This window comes from Neomonachus schauinslandi, chromosome 9 (assembly GCF_002201575.2).
Source record: "Neomonachus schauinslandi chromosome 9, ASM220157v2, whole genome shotgun sequence".
NCBI classification, from domain to species: domain Eukaryota; kingdom Metazoa; phylum Chordata; class Mammalia; order Carnivora; family Phocidae; genus Neomonachus; species Neomonachus schauinslandi.
This window is the reverse complement of record NC_058411.1, coordinates 93,784,705-93,797,594: the sequence shown is the minus strand read 5'-3', so window position 1 is coordinate 93,797,594 and position 12,890 is coordinate 93,784,705. Positions and strand designations below refer to the sequence as shown.

Here is a 12,890-nt window from a genome sequence, read left to right as displayed (position 1 = left end):
TTGAGAATAAACACTTCTACTTCTAATTCATTCAGTTAAAAATATGTACTGAGTTTCTATCATGCACCCAGAATATTTTATAAGGTAGTAATAAAACTTACAGCTGTTGGATTCAATATATCAATTTGTAAATCTTTGAACAGAATTCAAGTGCTCCTCTAAGTGACACCATTCTACCATCTCTCTTAAACTAGATTACACATGTAATTATAATATTAACATATTGATATAAAATGGGTACAGGTGTATTTTTCTATAAAAACTATTACAACAACTAATGATCATCAACGAATAGTAAATAAAGAGATCATATTTATGTTGGTAGTCAAATTTTTTAGGAGTTAACAGACTGTCAAACAACAGGAATATTTTTTATTCTGGTGAGATGGTAAAATTTGTACTGTTAAAGCAAAATTGCACTGGACATAATGAAATAGGCCAGGAAAATTTTATTCAAGGGTGTGCAGTAGGGAAGAGAAATCAGAACTCAGTCCAACCTCAAGTCCACTGACATAACAGATGGGGACATTTTTAAGGGCTGAATTGGAAGGGGCATGAATGGGAGTTTTTAAGAGCTAGAGTTGGGGGAATCCTAGTCACCTGTGCTTGCTAATTGGCATTACCCCCCAAAAAAGATAAACTTTCTCTTATAATCATGACCCAAGATAGTATTACAACGTGGAGCAAGGTACCTGTCCAAATTAGGCTCCTACCCCACAACAGAGACTGGGCGACAGGGGTCTATACTCCTTGGTGATTGCATTTGAAAGGGATGCCTGCCAGGTCCTTGAGAAAGCTAGTCCTGGGTTGTAAAACTGCCAAGAGGCTTTCAAAAAATTATAATTCAAAGAATTTACCATTATAATTTTTCTAAAGTAAATGCTGTAAGAAAAGGGAAGTCAGGGACCTCTGGGTTTAAGACTTCTGGATTTTGTAAGGGCCAAGGTGAGAGGGAGGTCAGGGGCCTAGACGTAAGAAGTCTAATGTTTTATCAAGTTGAGGGAAATGTTAAGGCCATGTTGGTCAGTACTCAAAGCTGAAAGAAACATTTAATAAATAAAAGTATCAATATCAGGGGCACCTGGGTGGCTCAGGTGGTTAAGGGTCTGCCTTCGCCTCAGGTCATGATCTCCAGGTCCTGAGATTGATCCCCCATGTCGGGCTCCCAGCTCAGCAGGGAGTCTGCTCCTCCCTCTCCCTCTCCCCCTGTTGTGCTCTCTCTCTCAAATGAATAAATAAAAAATAAATGAAAACATCAGTATCAAATCAAATGTATAACCAGAAGTAGATACAGTTGATCCTTGATACAGGGGTTAGTTAGTTAGGGTCACTGACCCCTGCACAGTCAAAAATCCACATATAACTTTTGACTCCCCAAAAACTTAACTAGGAGCATACTACTGACTGTGACATACATATTATTTACATAAACAGTCATAAACACGTATTTTGTGGGTTATATGTATTCTTAGAATAAGCTAGAGAAGAGAAAGCATTAAGAAAATCATAAGGAAGAGAAAAATACATTTACAGTACTGTAAAAAATCTGTAATCTGTAAGTAGACCCACAACAGTCCAAACCCTTGGTGTTCAAGGGTCAACTACATAATCTACTGTATTTTGTTATCATCAAAGTGCATTTCTCAATTTATTACCAAAAAAGAAGACATGTTTTCCCTTATGCCTCTCTGCCTTGCTTTCACTCTTTAGACCAGTAGTTGGCAATCTAAGTCCACTGCCAAAACCAGCCCATAGTTTTTGTTTTTAAAATAAAGTTTTATCAGTACATGACCATACCTACTTGTTTACTTAATATCTATGGCTGCTTTTGCACCTGGAGTGCAGAGTGGAGCAGTTGTGACAGAGACTATAGGACCCACAAAGCTAAAAATACTTATTATGTGGCCCTTCATAATTATAGGCTCATATGCAGGTCACTTGATACCAAAGAAGTATCCAAAAATACCTTCTTGTTACTGTTTACTTAAGTCAAAGGTAAGAGAAAAATACAAGCGATAAAATGAATAAAGGATGATCTTCCTCTTTTAAGCTGTCATACAGTTACCCTTTTTCTATATTAACATGATTATGCTTCTCAGAATATAGGAAACATGGCAAAGAATTAATGTGACATCAGCTCACAGAGATATTTGGGAATAAATTTAACTTGATCCTTTCTTTTATTGATATTTTTTCCAGAAGCAGGCTCTTCATTGCTGTTGCTTCGCTGTTGTCTTTTTTAACATAGTTTATTTTAGACTGTTAATCATAGTTGCATTTTTATTGTGCTCAATTTGGTGTGAGGTATTCTGAATTATAGCCAATGACATGGGACAGAGCAGATGACAAAGTCACAGGATTCCATTATGGCTGCCCAGTTACAAAATAGGTTGCCTCAAAAGGAGTGTGTTGTTGCTGTATGTGCACAAGCAGAGGGATGATGACCATCAGTAATGGATGCAACAACAGGGTTTCTAATCTGGAGAAAGGTTCAATTGCATGACCTCTAAGTTCCTTTTCACCTCCATAATCTATAAGTCTTTATTATTTAGATTTAGGACATTCTGTTGACTAAAAAAACATACAATTGATCAGAAAAATTTTAAATGTAGTCTTACATAGAATGTTCTAGATTTATGCTAAGAACAGTAAACTTTGAAAAAGAGCATTGATTTTGGTCCAATCCACATCCATCATTCAGATGGTTGAAAATGACTATCTGGGCCAGCTTCTATTTGGTTGACATGAAAATATGATCTGATCCTTAATATAAAAGTACAGTTTTCTAATAAACATAAATAGTTTACATATTATATATGGTATATATCTGAACAAGATGCATTTATATACTTAGACCAGGTTTCAAAGGTAAACTGTAGGCAAGGAATAACAATTCTAAACCCTTACCAAAACTCCTCAGCAAGGGTCACTTCCATAGAACCCATTTACTGCAGTACGTGTGTTCTCAATAAATCTTGGTTTTGAAATAGTAACACCGCTATAAATATAGGAAGGAAGAATATGCAGCCTATTGTTTGGGTCAAGACAGTGTCATGGCTCTGGACGCGTGTCTCTGACACCAACAGACTCTGTAAAGTTGGACGATGCACTTCCATCATCAGGCTTTAGTTTCCTCAGATATCAAATAAGGTATTGGTTCTCAAACTTCAGAGTTTATAAGAAGCATCCAGAGGGCTTATTAAATCACACATCACTGGGCCCCACTCCGAGAGTTTCTGATTCAGTAGGTTTGGAGTAGGGTGGAGAATTTGCATTTTGCAAGTTCCCAGGTGTTGCAAATGCTGTTTCTCAACGGAGCACACTATGAGAACAAAATAAGGTTTGGGAAGAAATGGTTGTAGCGAATTACCAAATCCTTAACACTTTATAGCTGTGAGAGAGTGTAGCCAGCACCAAATGGGGACATTCAAATGTAACTGACTTTGTAATCAAAATTTCATTTGAATTAGAAGAAAGGAGATGAATGCTTTTCTTTCTTTTTCTTTAGATTTCAACAGAGATTTTCGAACACTGTACGAGTTTTAGAGTACTTACGTCATAGCTTGATAAATGGATTCAATCCCATAACGCATGGCAAATTCATCGACTATTTCTTGGGAAGCATCATCAAAGAAAACCTTCCAGGCTTCTTCCCCTTTGACCTCTGGGATTTTCACTCCACCATTAGACTTCACTTCAGTCAAGTAATGGAAGAGATTCTAAAAGTAAGTGGTTTTCAATTGTTCAGTAATTCCTCAGAATAGGCCAGAAATATGTAACTGTAACTCTCACTAATTTATATTTGCATTGTGATTGCATCTAATGTTTCATCAGCATATAGAAGCAATAGGAATATATTGGATTTTTATTCTAACTCATCTCATATTTATGCAAATTGGTTTTATTTCTGCCTATGTCTACACAGAATCAAAGATTCAGATGTTTCATACGTACCAATTCATTGTAGAAGGAAGTATAAGTTTTTGTATGTTAACATTTCTACATGCTAGAACATATTTTGCACTCATGGGCTCTGAATAAACTATAAGGCCCTGGATGAATACTGTGATTTTGGCTATGTTAATACAGAATTCTAGTATATAAAGGGCTTTGACTGTGAAACGGTAGGAGTCAGAGCTATGAATTGAGGTTAAAATGAATGTTTGAGAATTCTGTAATGAAGTAAAAATCACTACATACAATTTCTTTTTGCTTTTAACAAGTTTGGGAACTGCTATATGGATGCAGCCTGGGTCACTAAAGGACCCTTTCTTGAATTTAATTCTTTTTGGTTCTTGGACTAGCAGAAAAGGACTCCCTAAAAGCAAAGTATATTGCTGTTCCTCTGATCCCAAATATTCTCTGTCCAAACTATAAGGCCAGAGTTGGCTCTCCATCCTGCCAGTTCAGGGATTACTATTTATTGATTTGAAAACTGAACCACCTTTCTTAAAGGAGTAGTATCACTGGCCAGATTGGAGTCAGGAACTTAAGCTTGGGTCCCATATCTAATTATGTGTAAGGTGTAAATGATTTAAATACTGTTCCCCATTCATTCTTTAGTAAAATGGAAGTGCAAATAATTCCACACATAAATTTTCATAGATACCTTTAGGAAAGATTATATGCAAAGAGCAAATATTCTGTTATCTTTTTCTACCTTAGGAAGGTATTTTCTTCTCCACCTCTCTGAACATGGGGAAAGGTACCTTCCTCAGCTTCACCTCTTATTTTCTGATACACGGAACAAGAGTCATTTTTATCAGAGACAGGCTCTGGGGACAGCTCTAAGCTCTTAGATGCAAAGCATCCAATAGAAACAAAAGACTATGTGTCTGGGGCACCTGGGTGGCTCAGTCATTAAGCGTCTGCCTTTGGCTCAGGTCATGATCCCAGAGCCCTGGGATCAAGCCCCGCATTGGGCTCCCTGCTACGCGGGAAGCCTGCTTCTCCCTCTCCCACTCCCCCTGCTTGTGTTCCCTCTCTCGCTGTGTCTCTATCAAATAAATAAAATCTTAAAAAAAAAAAAAAAAAAAGACTGTGTCTGTATTCTACACTGAGGTGATTCTGCTCTTTGGATTCAAACTGGGTAGTCTAACCTCTAAGCCAACCAAGCCTGACTTTGGGGGCAGATATATTCTCTACCATCCCTGGGTGGTAAGGAAATTTTGATCCTTCCCATTCTCAACATGTTTGTGGAATCAGTAATTAAAATGGAGGATAGTTCAATATGTATGAAGCCCTCTGTTATTCTAGAAAAAGAAAAAAAAAAATCATTGCTTATTACAATGGCTACCAAAAACCACTGATGCAATATCAGCAATTTTGTATTTCTAATACTCCCAACTAAATCTTTAATAAAATCTGAACACAAACTCAGAGTTCTCAAAAATAATATTTGGATCCTCTCCTGTATTACTGAAGTACTGTATATTTAATGCTTCCAAAATATTTGTCATAACTTTTTTTTTAACGAATGCTTTTGATATTTTTCTTCTTCCTTGGTCTACTTATTAATTATCATCTTATTGCCTTGTTTGTTAATACCTGCCTCATGTGTTTGTTCTGACTCTCAGTAGAGGACATCTGCCCACTCTTCAGAGAGTAAGACATAGGCTGTATGATTCCCTAGCACATCACATGCTATAGTACATAGTACAGGGTCAAAACTCCAGGAACAAATTCAATTTGCACAAACCTAATTCAATTATACTTTTAAGCCAAATATCTTGTTATATAATCCACAAAGACCTACTTCTTTTCAAGGTTTTATTATTAATACAATTCAATTCACTTACCTCATGTAAACATGTATATTGTATATGGTATGGGGCAACCTTCTCCTCTCCTTTTATTTCCACATTGATTTTCAATCGAATGGCCCCAGACACAGCTGACTTATCTGTCCGTTTCTCTGATAAAGTGAAACAGTAATTGGTCATTTTTGAAAATACCATATTTCTCAAAGAAATTCTCAAAAGCTTTAAAAAGGCTTACATGGCTAAAAGCCACTTTTTTAGATCAGGTTTGATTATTAACTAGCCATCATGATTCTGGTAAACACAATTTAAAATAATGTGCCTAAAATATATGTGTCACTAACTGTCAAACCACATTACAGATACTTCAAACCACAAAGCTTAATCGGAAGACTCTGCCATTCTGATACAAACTTCTGTGTACTTGATCAGTTTCTCCAATGAAATTAATTGTTTGGGCAATTAAAAGCAAGATAACTTAAAAATACAATTAACCAGAAAACTATTTCATGTAAAAGCTTTCATTTCTCTTTCCATGCTTGAAAAGATGAGTCAAAGCTCTAACAAAAATTTGTTCACAGTTTTATCAGTGATTCCTAAAGACATACAGTCTATGGCCTGTGTTTACTAATGTGTTGGATTAACTGTTTATTGGGACGGAATCAATGTGCAATCAATTCAATCAAATAATGTGTATGTGTGTTTAATATGACCTGATCAGTAGCTTTAAGAGAAAAAAAAAAAAAGCATAATCACAAAATTCCTAGAGTTTGAATGTACATAGGGGACCTACATTTGATATCTACTTCACAGATGAAATAAAAAGAGGCAAGCTGACACAAATAAAACACAAGGAGGTAGAGTAACAGAGAAAGTGGCAAAGACTTACTGACTCTCTTCCTAAGCATGACTGTATTTATAGTCATAAAAGATACATTTAAATCATGAAGTCTGCCTTCTTCTCGTGGAATGTCTGCTGACTTTTCATTGTTAATATTTGAGTCATTATGTTATGAGGATTCTTCCCTGAGGAGTGCCAGTATCATGAGAGTTTCTCCTACTGGCTGGGAGATAGTTGATTTTCAACAAATCTTAAAGTTCTCTGCTGGGGCCAAAAGAAATGCAAGTTCTGGAATCTTTTTGTCACAGACTTCTGTCCAAAGTCCCAGGGAGCATTACTGGTTCTTTGATTTTAACCATCATCATCCCCAGAAACATATGGGACACTGGCTCTGCTTAGATGCCCAGGACTTTTGGCCAAGTCCTCCTCTGCATGGTGGAATGAATTCTATGTGATGAAGGATGATCACTATACAAAGAGTATAAATATGGTACTTATGGGGATTGAACCTACTAAGGGATCTTACACAAATCTAAAACCTGTCCTTCCCAGCCTCCCTCCTTCTCTCCTTCTCTCTCCTCTAAAACTCCCAATGTTAGCAAATGACGGCACAAATATAAAAACTGCCAGTGAACAGGCAAAGATTTCCCTGTCCTGTTGCATCATATTTTCCTCCCCATACATGGAAGGACCATTTCAGCATAAGAGCTGAATAGCCGATTTTTACTGATTTTACTAATAATAGCTCATTCAAGCTCCTTGGCAAACTGAATTTACCCACATCAAAAAACATGTGACAGGAGGCAAAGAACATCAAAAGGATTGTTCTTTTGTCAAAAGAACGACCGAAGGAATTTCTGTTTTGGATTCTAACTGCTTCAATTCAAGGACATGCTAACTTACTACAGAAAAAAAGTCTATGTATAAGTAAACCGCTTTACAACACAATTTGTGAGTATTGCACAGAGCTAATGTCCTGAAGTTTATTTTTACCTAACATCTCCGTTTTCATATAGAAAAAGTGTCTTATAGTATAAACAAGACACAGGAGGATGATCACTATAACTGAAAAATTCCATCAATAATGTAAAAGCACCATTTTCTTTAAGGAAGATTTCTTTCAAATATATTTTGATATTGGGTTCTTAGTCTAGCTTGAATCATTTGTATCCAGATAAGTTATGTATCTTTCGTTCTTTAAAATTATTGTATTATTTAGAGTTTCATTAGTTCTATGACTTTATCCCTTTGTCAAATATTTCATTATTTGAAGTATGTGGGTTTTTCAAAAAGCCAAAAGCTCTCTTTAACTTACTACAATATATTGATAACCTAAATGGAAACTCTTTGTAATCCTGGGACTGTATAAACACTTCTTTGACTTAACCAGCCCTTAAAATTTTAATTAAAACATTTCCGATGATAGCACTAAAAAATTTTGGATCTGGCAATCATCAGTTTGTTCTCTTTATTGGTAGATCTGATTCTGGTTTTTGTTTATTCATTTGTTTTGTCTTTTAGATTCCACATGAGTTAATGGGGTTGGAGGAATGGGCAAAATAGGTGAAGGGGAGTGGGAGAAAGAGGCTTCCAGTTATGGAATGAGTAAATGATGGATAGGAATAAAAGGTACAGCACAGGGAATATAGTCAACAATACTGTAACAGTGTTGCATGGTGATGGATGGTAGCTACACTTGTGTGAGCACAGCATAACATGCAGAGTTGAATCACTATGTTGTACAACCTTAACCTAATAGAACATTGTGTATCAGCTATAGGCAAACATATTGTTGTTTTTTTAAAGATATTTTGGATCATGTCCTTTATAGAAACTGAGCTGATCCATATATTTTTTACTATTATTAAATCAGCACTGAAGATTCTGGGTTATTATTCAATTACTGTAAAAGTCAAAATAAAACTTTATTTAATTCTTGGTTCCATAATAAAATTTCATTTAAAAAGTCATGCCAACTAAACATATTCTCAGTATCTTTATCAACAGAGTAAACATAAGTCCACATATATATGGCTTTGCCAATGACACCCTACTTTTATATAATCATTCGAAAGATATCCAAAATACACTTTTCCTTTATTGCTAAAATTTCACTAAGGAATCAAAAGGAAGTCAAAGAGCATAAAGTCATAGGTTATTTCTTTTTAATCCATTCAGCAAAGTTTTTGAAGCTATATTTATGAATTAAAAATCAAGAATGGGATATTTTTCTCCTAAAAGACACCCAGTAGATTTTTTGAAAGACTTTCTCTTTTCATCTCAAATTTACCAACATCTTTCAATAATACTGAATTTGAATAAATATTTCAGCAGAATATTGTAGAAAGACACTGATTATTTTTACTTATATGGGAATAATGCAGGCCACAGATATTCTGAAATTTATTTAACTGTTTTTCAAGTAAATTTAAAAATAGTCACCTAAGTTGTACCAGACATCCATCTCTCCACTCAGGGTCCTCACTTCTACAATTGTCTGTCCCAAAAAATCATCTGACTCCTTTCTGAAATGTTGCTTGACTCTGGATTTAATGTCATCATCTTCATCCCACACTCTGACTTTGATTCGATCTGTGGAGTTATGGCATTCACTGAAAATAAATGTGGATAAGTTAATAACTATTGGTAATGCTCTAAATGGCATTTGATGTTAGCAACTCATTTTAAATCTATCTAATCCAGAAAGGCATAGTATGTTACCTAATAAATGAGATTTCCCACTGACCCATTCCATCTGTAGGATGTTACAGATGTCAGGGATATTGAAAAATGCTGCATTAGTTAAGCAATGTTTTTTTTTTTTTTTTTTTTAAAGATTTTATTTATTTATTTGACAGAGAAAGACACAGCGAGAGAGGGAACACAAACGGGGAGTGGGAGAGGGAGAAGCAGACTCCCCGCCGAGCAGGGAGCCCGATGCGGGACTCGATCCCGGGACTCCAGGATCATGACCTGAGCCGAAGGCAGTCGCTTAACCAACTGAGCCACCCAGGCGCCCTTAAGCAATGTTAATAAGGGGTAATCCTATCCTATTCCAATATAATTCCTTTAACTGAACTAAATATAATCAAATACGGGTCAAAAATATTTAGTGTATTTTCTCTTTGATATATTTCCTATTTGCAATGGTTTTCTAGAAAAACACAGCCATGCTCAGAAAATACTGCACCATCAATATAAAGCTAATTTTACTGCTATGGATGTCACAGAGTATAAATGACAACACAGTTATGTGCTAGTACTTAATACTAAAAATCCCAGTAAGTATGTAAGATACTGTTAAATCAATTAGAATTAGAGCAAAACCCTCTGTTTTTAAGAATAAACTTCACACTTTAATCCATTTCTCACTTCAAGGTTTCCTCCACTTATTCTTGTTGAAGCCCACACATACAGTGTTAGTATTCCCAATACATATTATGGTGTTTCCTGACCCTTTGGCTTTTGTATACACTCTTCCCTATGCTTCTCTGTCTGCCAACCAATCATTCTTTAAGCATCGGGTCATCACCTGCTCTTTCTAACTTTTTTTGGTAGGTATTGAGCCAGTTAGGATGATCAATGATGAGCTCCAGTTTGCTCTGCATGTGCATTCACTCTAGCATAAGGATCTTCAGCATGGGGTCAGTGGATGAATTCCGAACATCAAAAATACATAAAGAACTTATAAAACTCAACACCCAAAAACAAATAATCCAGTTAAGCAATGGGCAGAAGACATGAACAGACATTTTTCCAAAGAAGACATACAGATGGCTAACAGACACATGAAAAGATGTTCAACATCACTCATCAAGGAAATACAAATAAAAACTACAATGAGATATCACTTCACGCCAGTCAGAATGGCTAAAATTAACAACACAGAAAACAACAGATACTAGCAAGGAAGTGGAGAAAGGGGAACTCTCTACACTGTTGGTGGGAATACAAACTCATGTAGCCACTCTGGAAAACAGTATGGAGGTTCCTCAAAAAGTTAAAAATAGAACTACCCTATGATTCAGCAATTGCACATGCAGAAGAATAAAACTGGATGACTTTCTTACACCATACACAAAAAAAAATTCAAAACGGATGAAAGACCTAAATATGAGACAGGAATCCATCAACCTCTTTGACCTCAGCCACAGCAACTTCTTGCTAGAAACGTCTCTAGAGGCAAGGGATACAAAAGCAAAACTGAACTATTGGGACTTCATCAAGCTGAAAAGCTTTTGCACAGCAAAGGAAACAATCCACAAAACTAAAAGGCAACCTACAGAATGGGAGAAGATATTCACAAATGACATATCAGATAAAGGGCTAGTATCCAAAATCTATAAAGAACTTATCAAACTCACCCCTCCAAAAAAAAAAAATCCAGTTAAGAAATGGGCAGAAGACATAAACAGACATTCCTCCAAAGAAGACATCCAAATGGCCAACAGACACATGAAAAAATGCTCAACATCACTTGACATCAGGGAAATACAAATCAAAACCACAATGAGATACCACCTCACACCAGTCAAAATGGCTAAAATTAACAACTCAGGAAACAACAGATGTTAGCGAGGATGCAGAGACAAGGGAACTTTCTTACAATTTGGAGGGAATGCAAACTGGTGCAGCCACTCTGGAAAACGTATGGAGGTTCCTCAAAAAGTTAAAAATAGAACTATCTTATGACCTAACAATTGCACTACTAGGTATTTATCCAAAGAATTCAAACATAGTGATTCGAAGGGGCACACGCACCCCAATGTTTATAGCAGCAATGTCCACAATAGCCAAAATATGGGAAAAGCCCAGATGTCCATCATCGGATGAATGGATAAAGATGTGGTATGTGTATATATATCTAAAACACACACACACACACACACACACAATGGAGTATTACATAGCTATCAATAAGAGTAAAATCTTGCCATTTGCAATGATATGGCTGGAACTAAAGGGTATTATGCTAAGCAAAATAAGTCAGTCAGAAAAAGACAAATACCATGTGATTCCACTCATATGTGGAATTTAAGAAACAAAACACATGAACATCGGGGAAGGGAATGAAAAATAAGATAAAAAATAGTGAGGGAGGCAAACCATAAGACACTCTTAACTATAGAGAACAAACTGAGGGTTGCTAGAGGGGAGATGGGTGGGGAATGGGGTACTTGGATGGTCAGCATTAAGGAGGGCACTTGAAGTAATGAGCACTGGGTGTTGCATGTAACTGATGAATCACTGAATTCTACCCCTGAAACTAGTAATACACTATATGTTAATTAAATTGAATTTAAATTAAAAAATGAAAACAAAAACAAAAAACAAAAAGATAGAACTACCCTATGATCCAGCAATTGCACTAAGTATTTACCCAAAGGATTAAAAAAATGCTGATTCAAAGGAGCACAGCACCCCAATGCTTATAGCAGCATTAGCAACAATAGGCAAATTATGAAAAGAGCCCACGTCCATCAGCTGATGAACGGATAAAGAAGATGTGGCACATATTCAATGGAATATTACCCAGTCATAAAAAAGAATGAAGTTTTTCCATCTGCAACAATGGGGAGTGAGATAGAGTATATTATGCTAAGCAAAATAAGTCAGAGAAAGACAATATATGATTTCATTCATATGTGGAATTTAAGAAACAAAACAGATGAATATAGGGGGAAAAAGAGAGGCAAATCAGAAAATGGACTCTTAACTATAGAGAACAAACTAAGGTTTGCTGGAGGGGAGGTGGGTGGGGGGATGGGGTAACTGGGTGATGGGCATTAAGGGGGGCTTGTGATGCAATGAGCCCTGGGTGTTATATGCAACTGATGAATCACTAACATCTACACCTGAAACTAATATTACATTGTATGTTAACTAGAATTTAAACAACTTGAAAAAAGAAATAAAATAATTTCACCTTTATTTTCCTTCAATTATGAACATAAACAACAAACCACAGCTGAGTCCCTGGAAGATTTTGTCACCAATAAAACCAAGATATTTACATGTAACATTACCATTGTTATGAAACTTGTAATGTTATTTGTAACTATCATTTACTGTACTAAAAGTATTCTTCAAAGTAATTGATTTTTTCAATTCTATATATTTTATCTTAGGAATTTACAAATAAATGATTTTGAAAAGCGTCCATGGTATTCACCAGATTGCCAAATGGACTCACGGCATAAAAAATACTTAAGGACATGGGCGCCTGGGTGGCTCAGTCGTTGGGCGTCTGCCTTGGGCTCAGGTCATGATCCCAGGGTCCTGGGATCGAG

The 12,890-nt window shown here is 36.0% G+C and overlaps 1 protein-coding gene across 2 annotated transcripts in view; it reads right to left on the bottom strand.

Annotated features, from left to right (window-relative positions):
* UNC13C (unc-13 homolog C) overlaps positions 1–12,890 on the bottom strand; it is a 547,141-nt gene that overhangs the window by 284,261 nt on the left and 249,990 nt on the right. For both annotated transcript variants that reach the window (XM_044917815.1, XM_021693930.1), the window contains 3 exons: positions 9,043–9,212; positions 5,799–5,914; positions 3,556–3,719 (listed from right to left, as the gene is read on the bottom strand). In XM_044917815.1, the coding sequence (XP_044773750.1) occupies positions 3,556–3,719; positions 5,799–5,914; positions 9,043–9,212 (450 nt within the window). The remainder of the gene's footprint in view (positions 1–3,555; positions 3,720–5,798; positions 5,915–9,042; positions 9,213–12,890) is intronic.